Source organism: Oncorhynchus keta, chromosome 34 (assembly GCF_023373465.1).
Source record: "Oncorhynchus keta strain PuntledgeMale-10-30-2019 chromosome 34, Oket_V2, whole genome shotgun sequence".
NCBI classification, from domain to species: domain Eukaryota; kingdom Metazoa; phylum Chordata; class Actinopteri; order Salmoniformes; family Salmonidae; genus Oncorhynchus; species Oncorhynchus keta.
This window is the reverse complement of record NC_068454.1, coordinates 24,186,473-24,195,469: the sequence shown is the minus strand read 5'-3', so window position 1 is coordinate 24,195,469 and position 8,997 is coordinate 24,186,473. Positions and strand designations below refer to the sequence as shown.

At 41.7% G+C, this 8,997-nt stretch overlaps 1 protein-coding gene across 1 annotated transcript in view; it reads right to left on the bottom strand.

The window, feature by feature from the left end:
* Nucleotides 1-689: 689 nt before the first annotated feature.
* Nucleotides 690-8,997, bottom strand: part of LOC118366840 (acetylserotonin O-methyltransferase-like) — a 14,248-nt gene continuing 5,940 nt past the window's right edge. The window contains exons 3-8 of the mRNA XM_052493483.1: nt 7,626-7,755; nt 7,471-7,539; nt 6,794-6,912; nt 6,038-6,178; nt 5,814-5,936; nt 690-1,302 (exon numbers count right to left, since the gene is read on the bottom strand). Of these exons, the coding sequence (XP_052349443.1) occupies nt 1,091-1,302; nt 5,814-5,936; nt 6,038-6,178; nt 6,794-6,912; nt 7,471-7,539; nt 7,626-7,755 (794 nt within the window). The 3' untranslated portion in view covers nt 690-1,090. The remainder of the gene's footprint in view (nt 1,303-5,813; nt 5,937-6,037; nt 6,179-6,793; nt 6,913-7,470; nt 7,540-7,625; nt 7,756-8,997) is intronic.

The window sequence follows — 8,997 nt, the reverse complement described above, 5'->3', positions numbered from 1 at the left end:
TCTATCATAGGGCCTTACCCCCAATCTATCTCCTTAATGCTGAGTGCAAAGCAGAGATGCATCAGGTCCCATTTTTACAGTCTTTGGTATGAGGGATTAAACTCACAACGCTGGGCAATTTGTGCGCCGCCCTATGGGACTCCAAATCACAGTCGGTTGTGATACAGCCTGGATTCAAACCAGGGTGTCTGTAGTGATGCCTCAAGCACTGAGATGCAGTACCTTAGACCGCTGCGCCACTCAGGAGCCCATGCAGAGCTAATATTTAAATAATATTCCTACAGCAAAATGTGGTTTTCATGCCAAAATTTACAGTAGGAAAATCATCTTGCTATAACCTCTACAAAAACAGTTTACTTTTGCCAAGAATAACCAAGACTCACATAAACACACACACACATGGTCAGTGGCTGTGAGTGTATCCTCAGTATGCCCTGGAGCAGTTGTCTTACAGGAGCGTCATGCAAAGGCCTCTGGATAAAGAACAGTGACATCATCACAGAGTGTTAGTGTGGTGTGAAGTGAACCAGCCTGAGGCCAGATTAGTCTGGTGAAGAGGAAGAGGGGAAGAGAAGAGGATGATGAATGTCCTTGAACCCCCCTCCTCTACTTTACTTCCACCCTCCCTCCCTTTATCTCCCCAGAGAACCAATCAGAGAACCAATCAGAAACAGAGAAGCTGTAGAACATTGACCGTAGAACAACACAGTTTTAATGGGTAAATAGTCTATCATAACAGAAGAACAAAGGTTTTAACATACAGATAAAGATTACAAAGACAATAGGTTTACTACCTAGGCTACAGAGATAGACAGGTCTACAGAGATAATAACGGTCTATCATTTAATTTGACCATGTTAATAATAAACCTCCAGCAGCAGGGAAATGTGAATTATTATGTAGGTTGTAATTCATCTATATTTTTGTAGGGGTTGATTCATTTTCCGTTAATCAAGTCTGATATTTTGTAGTGGAAATTACAAACTTAAGAAGCCCTTTCAAACGTTGAATACACTGCGACAACAGAGTGATCAAATTAAGATAGCAGATCTGGACATCAGCAACATCAACAGTAGATATAGAGACTTCTCTACTTGCGTCCCAGGACAGCATCATAAATCTTGCCTGTCCTCTCCACCTGTATGTTTTGAAACCCTGCGGCTGTCAGCAGGGCAGTGTACTCTGCTGCCGTCCGCTCTTTCCCCTCCGTCTGCACCAGCATGTTCAGAGAGTACAGCTGGGCTGTCAGAGGTCCTGACCCGTCTTCACACAGCAACGCCTCTACCACCAACACACCTCCTCCTACACACACACACACACACACACACACACACACACACACACACACACACACACACACACACACACACACACACACACACACACACACACACACACACACACACACACACACACACAAACACACACACAAACACACAGAAAACATATAATGAGTGCCTGATTGCGTTCTTTGGCTCTGGGCTACGATGGCCTGGCTGTGATGTCAGTCAATGTGCATTCTTCCTCAGTTGTCCTTCCCAGACTGCTGCTTACTCTGTTAGTTTCTATCAGAAGGTTGAGCTGAAGGTTAAAAGAATATCTTCATTTGCACCTCTGCGGAATGTGTGTGTGTGTTATGTTCTTGCCAGTGTGTGTGAGTGTGTTTGTGTTATGTAACAAGCCTCTGGCTACAGCGGAGCTCTCAAAGACCATAGTGTTTGTGTGTGGCTACTTGTGGGCTTGTCTGATAGGATGCAGTCACCCGAGGCGAGGGAGGGGGTGCAGAAGAGTAAGGAGAGGGGTGGTATTTGTGACAGTGCAGCTATGGGACACACAAACACACAGACGACAACAAACAGAATTTGGCTACCAGTTCTCACAGTCTCACGTCAGAATAGGGCGTCCATTCATGTTTCTCGAACCTCAAATTTCAAGGTTGTTCGAAACGTCAAATTTCTAAGTGTTTATTTAAGGTTAAGTTCAGGCATTAACCCTACTAAGCTATATGGAATTGTTTAAAGAAGATCATACCAAGGATCATTTTGCTATTTGATTCAGAATTTTAAGACCCCTTGAAGTATAACAAAAAAAAGGTAGGAAGTTTGTTCTGAAATGTCTGTCCAAGATCTGAGAGATATAAGAAAGATCAGGAAACATTATTATAAATTTTCAACTTGTATTTAACCCCTTCTTTTGGGCACTAAACAGTCTCAATATACAGTACTTGAGTATAGAAGTTGGCAGATCGGCTGGACCGACTTCAGACGAGCCCTAAGAACAGTGTGGGGGTCGTAGAGCAAAATGGAGAACACCATCGTGTTTGTGACAGTCTCAACCGTCGGATGCTACAGATGATTTTGTGAGAAGACTGATTTGCGGGATGTCTCATGGTCTGACAAACACTGCTGTATCTCTATCACCTTTCACACCAGATGAGGAAATGCAACATCTATACCTTAAACTGACAGATTTTTATCAGGATTTTTTATTATGCCATTTAGATTTCCGCGGGGGAGCAGACATCGACTCTAGGGGGTTATCTCTGAATGGTTAAGGTAAGGCATTAACTATGAATTCTTAAGGTTAGGCATTAACTCTAAATTCTTAAGGTTAGGCATTAACTCTGAATAGTTAAGATAAGGCATTAACTCTGAATGGTAAAGATAAGAGTTGAGGTCAAGCATTAACTCAGAATGGTTAAGATAAAGCATTAACTCTGATTGGTTAAATAAGGCATTAACTCCAAATTCTTAAGGTTAGACATTAACTCTGAATGGTTAAGATATGCATTGAGGTCAGGCATTAACTCTGCATTTTTAAGATAAGGCATTAACTCTGAATGGTTAAGATAAGGCATTAATTCTGAACGGTTAAAATAAGGGTTGAGGTCAGGCATTAACTCTGAATGGTTAAGATAAGGCATTAATTCTGAACGGTTAAGATAAGGCATTAACTCTGAATGTTAAGATAAGTATTGAGTTTAGGCATGAACTCTGAATGGTTAAATAAGGCATTAACACCGAATTCTTAAGTTTAGCCATTAACTCTGAATTCTTAAGGTTAGCCATTAACCCTGAATTCTTAAGGTTAGCCATTAACTCTGAATTCTTAAGGTTAGACATTAACTCTGAATTCTTAAGGTTAGACATTAACTCTGAATTCTTAAGGTTAGACATTAACTCTGAATTCTTAAGGTTAGCCATTAACTCTGAATTCTTAAGGTTAGCCATTAACCCTGAATTCTTAAGGTTAGACATTAACTCTGAATTCTTAAGGTTAGCCATTAACTCTGAATTCTTAAGGTTAGCCATTAACTCTGAATTCTTAAGGTTAGCCATTAACCCTGAATTCTTAAGGTTAGCCATTAACTCTGAATTCTTAAGGTTAGCCATTAACTCTGAATTCTTAAGGTTAGCCATTAACTCTGAATTCTTAAGGTTAGACATTAACTCTGAATTCTTAAGGTTAGGCATTAACTCTGAATTCTTAAGGTTAGACATTAACTCTGAATTCTTAAGGTTAGCCATTAACTCTGAATTCTTAAGGTTAGCCATTAACTCTGAATTCTTAAGGTTAGACATTAACTCTGAATTCTTAAGGTTAGCCATTAACTCTGAATTCTTAAGGTTAGACATTAACTCTGAATTCTTAAGGTTAGACATTAACTCTGAATTCTTAAGGTTAGCCATTAACTCTGAATTCTTAAGGTTAGCCATTAACTCTGAATTCTTAAGGTTAGACATTAACTCTGAATTCTTAAGGTTAGCCATTAACTCTGAATTCTTAAGGTTAGCCATTAACTCTGAATTCTTAAGGTTAGACATTAACTCTGAATTCTTAAGGTTAGCCATTAACTCTGAATTCTTAAGGTTAGCCATTAACTCTGAATTCTAAGGGTAAGGTTAGCCATTAACCCTGAATTCTTAAGGTTAGACATTAACTCTGAATTCTTAAGGTTAGACATTAACTCTGAATTCTTAAGGTTAGGCATTAACTCTGAATTCTTAACCATTAACTCTGAATGGTTAAGATAAAGGAACTTGCATGGTTAAGATAAGACATTAACTCTGAATGGTTAACATTAACTCTGAATGGTTAAGATAAGGCATTAACTCTGAATGGTTAGATAAGACATTAACTCTGAATGGTTAAGATAAGGCATTAACTCTGAATGGTTAAGATAAGGCATTAACTCTGAATGGTTAAGATAAGGCATTAACTTGAATGGTTAAGATAAGACATTAACTCTGAATGGTTAAGATAAGGCATTAACTCTGAATGGTTAAGATAAGGCATTAACTCTGAATGGTTAAGATAAGGCACTAACTCTGAATGGTTAAGATAAGGCACTAACTCTGAATGGTTAAGATAAGGCATTAACTCTGAATGGTTAAGATAAGGCACTTAATGGTTAAGATAAGTATTGAGGTCAGGCATTAACTCTGAATTGTTAAGATAAAGCTTAATTCTTAAGGTTAGGCATTAACTCTGAATTCTTAAGGTTAGGCATTAACTCTGAATGGTTAAGATAAGTATTGAGGTTAGGCATTAACTCTGAATTCTTAAGGTTAGCCATTAACTCTGAATTCTTAAGGTTAGCCATTAACTCTGAATTCTTAAGGTTAGCCATTAACCCTGAATTCTTAAGGTTAGACATTAACTCTGAATTCTTAAGGTTAGACATTAACTCTGAATTCTTAAGGTTAGGCATTAACTCTGAATTCTTAAGGTTAGCCATTAACTCTGAATGGTTAAGATAAAGCATGAACTCTGCATGGTTAAGATAAGACATTAACTCTGAATGGTTAAGATAAGGCATTAACTCTGAATGGTTAAGATAAGGCATTAACTCTGAATGGTTAAGATAAGACATTAACTCTGAATGGTTAAGATAAGGCATTAACTCTGAATGGTTAAGATAAGGCATTAACTCTGAATGGTTAAGATAAGGCACTAACTCTGAATGGTTAAGATAAGGCACTAACTCTGAATGGTTAAGATAAGGCATTAACTCTGAATGGTTAAGATAAGGCACTAACTCTGAATGGTTAAGATAAGTATTGAGGTCAGGCATTAACTCTGAATTGTTAAGATAAAGCAGTAACTCCGAATTCTTAAGGTTAGACATTAACTCTGAATTCTTAAGGTTAGGCATTAACTCTGAATGGTTAAGATAAGTATTGAGGTTAGGCATTAACTCTGAATTGTTAAGATAAGGCATTAACTCTGAATGGTTAAGATAAGGCATTAATTCTGAACGGTTAAGATAAGGGTTGAGGTCAGGCATTAACTCTGAATTCTTAAGGTTAGGCATTAACTCTGAATTCTTAAGGTTAGGCATTAACTCTGAATGGTTAAGATAAGGCATTAACTCTGAATTCTTAAGGTTAGGCATTAACTCCGAATTCTTAAGGTTAGGCATTAACTCTGAATGGTTAAGATAAGGTATTAACTCTGAATGGTTAAGATAAGGCATTAACTCTGAATGGTTAAGATAAGGGTTAAGGTTTGGGATAGGCTTAAACCTAAAATCGAAAAAATGATATTGCTGGATTCAAACGAGCAACATTTGGAATGAGAGCGCTCACTGTTGCCTCTAGTGGCCAGTTTCCACGTCATCGTAGAAAGTCCTCAGACATGGATGGGCGTTGACTACTGACTTGTATCACAGGTGACCTGGCTGCACACACACACAGAGACAGAGCCAAGTCGCATCTGATCTTTCTCACCAGAGAGAATGACTGAAGGAGAGAGAGAGCGATAGAGGATGTATGTGTGTGTGTGTGTGTGTGTGTGTATGTGTGTGTGTGTACCTGGTCTGCAGGCCCTGTAGACTTTGGTCAGTAGTTCTATGCTGCGCGCGTCTGTCCAGTCATGAAGTATTCTCGCCAGAATATAGAGGTCAGCATCTGGCAGCGCATCTTTGAAAAAGTCCCCTACACACATACACAAATACTGTCAGTCAAAGACAATGGCTCCTCCCATCGCTCTGTCTGAGGTCACTGATTGGCTGTCTGTCGGTGTAGGAGTTGTCTACCTTCATGGAAGCTGACCCTCTGGTTGTCATCGGTAACAAAGTGTTCTCTGGATGTCTTCACCACCTTGGGGAGGTCAAAGATCGTCACAGTGCATTCTGGGTACGCCAACACACACTGCTTGGCCAGCGCTCCACTACAACCTAGAGAAAGAGAGAGAGATGCAGTGATATGTAATATAGTATTTATAATCACAGGAATATGTTGCCATGGTAACCTATTAACTAATTAGCAGAGGAATAATCCTTAACTGACCAATGAGGTGCTGTGAGTCCCAGGAGAGCCCGCCCAGCCCTGGTGTGTGTTTGTGATGTGTCATCTCTATGTGGGTTTTACACCCAGACAGTGTCTACAGAGAACACTTGTAGAAACCTGGCCTGTCTGGAAGACTGTTGAGTCTTTAGGTTGGGTGTGCTTTATCAGAACTCTTTTTAGTGGAATCTGTATTCTGAACACACCCACTCATACATCACAGACACATCACAGACACATCACAGACAGTTCAATAGTACAGGACAGGGGAGAGAAGGAATCAAAGAAGAAAACAGAAGAAAACAGAATGAAAAGGGAAACAAAACGTACAGAACTTTTTCTCTCCCTCGCCTCTCCCTCTTTCTCTTTCCTTTTCAATAAAGTGTGTCAGCCTCAGCTTGTAGCTGCACAGCTACCCCCTGTGGTCTTTGGAGTTATTACACACAGCTCAACTCAGTGACCATTCACCTTATGTCAAGATGGTAAACACACACACAACTCCTCACCCCCGAGGTCGTAGATGGTTGTGAAAGGTGAGAGGTTGAAGGCCGTCACCACGTCTCGACCACAGATGTTCCAGATGGAGTTCATCAGCTGCATAAACTTTACCATCTCCTCCTCAGACCTACACACACACACACACACACACACACACACACACACACACACACACACACACACACACACACACACACACACACACACACACACACACACACACACACACACACACACACACACACACCTCTTTTCACAGATACAGTACCAGACAGCTGTGCCCAGCAAAATTAAACTGCTCTCTGAATGATTCACAACTCTGATTCCTTCTCCTGCTTTTCCTCCTCCCTCCTTTCTGTCCTTCCCCGCCTCTCACACCACCAACAACGACTGACCGATAGAGTCAGATAAACAGTGAGAGAGACAGAGAGAGAGAATAATGAAGAGAAAGTGTTTTGTTCTAAAATAAATGTGATCCTTGAAAATCACTGAACCATAAAAAAATACCATTCTCATTGGATTGACTGTGAAGCTCAAGGCCATTCCACAACATTTCTCATTCCACTGACACTTTTTCTCCAGGCAGGAAAGCAGAGGGAGAGAGAGAATATGTGGAGAAGGAGAATATGGAGAGAGAGTAAAGGTAGAGTAGAGATGAAGAGCTGTGTGTGTATGAGTGTGTCACCTGTACAGGGCTTCAAACAGATGTTCAGATTTGACACCGAACGCCTTCTCATACTGATTACTGCCCTCCCTGGGGGGACAAAGGTCAGGTTCCTGTTTCAATTCAAATCCAAATATGTTCTCCTTGGTGAACACAACTCAGGTGAGAGGACTCACCTCACAGCGTCAGTCAGGTAATGCCAGCAGAGGTAGATGGTCTTGGAGCTGTAGTGGATGGACTGGGTCAGGGACACTGGACTGGACTGGGTCAGATACACACTGGACTGCTCTGTGTTACTGTACGTCACTAGAGACACAGAGAGGGGTATATGAAAGAGTGAGTGAGTGTAAGAGAGAGTTACCCTGTCCATCCAGTCTGTCTGTGTGTATTACCCTGTCCATCCAGTCTGTCTGTGTGTATTACCCTGTCCATCCAGTCTGTCTGTGTGTATTACCCTGTCCATCCAGTGTGTGTGTGTGTGTGTGTGTGTGTGTGTGTGTGTGTGTGTGTGTGTGTGTGTGTGTGTGTGTGTGTGTGTGTGTGTGTGTGTGTGTGTGTGTGTGTGTGTGTGTGTGTGTGTGTGTGTGTATTACCCTGTCCATCCAGTCTGTCTGTGTGTATTACCCTGTCCATCCAGTCTGTCTGTGTGTATTACCCTGTCCATCCAGTCTGTCTGTGTGTATTACCCTGTCCATCCAGTGTGTCTGTGTGTATTACCCTGTCCATCCAGTCTGTCTGTGTGTATTACCCTGTCCATCCAGTGTGTCTGTGTGTATTACCCTGTCCATCCAGTGTGTCTGTGTGTATTACCCTGTCCATCCAGTGTGTCTGTGTGTATTACCCTGTCCATCCAGTCTGTCTGTGTGTATTACCCTGTCCATCCAGTGTGTGTGTGTGTGTGTGTGTGTGTGTGTGTGTGTGTGTGTGTGTGTGTGTGTGTGTGTGTGTGTGTGTGTGTGTGTGTGTGTGTGTGTGTGTGTGTGTGTGTGTGTGTGTGTGTGTGTGTGTTACCCCTGTCCGTTCAGTGTGTGTGTGTGTGTATTACCCTGTCCGTCCAGTGTGTGTGTGTGTATTACCCTGTCCATCCAGTGTGTCTGTGTGTATTACCCTGTCCATCCAGTCTGTCTGTGTGTATTACCCTGTCCATCCAGTGTGTCTGTGTGTATTACCCTGTCCATCCAGTGTGTCTGTGTGTATTAGTGGTGTGGGGGATGTGCTTTGGCAAAGTGGGTGGGGTTATATCCTTCCTGTTTGGCCCTGTCCGGGGTGTCCTCGGATGGGGCCACAGTGTCTCCTGACCCCTCCTGTCTCAGCCTCCAGTATTTATGCTGCAGTAGTTTATGTGTCGGGGGCTAGGGTCAGTTTGTTATATCTGGAGTACTTCTCCTGTCCTATTCGGTGTCCTGTGTGAATCTAAGTGTGCGTTCTCTAATTCTCTCCTTCTCTCTTTCTTTCTCTCTCTCGGAGGACCTGAGCCCTAGGACCATGTCCCAGGACTACCTGACATGAGGACTCCTTGCTGTCCCCAGTCCACCTGGCCATGCTCCT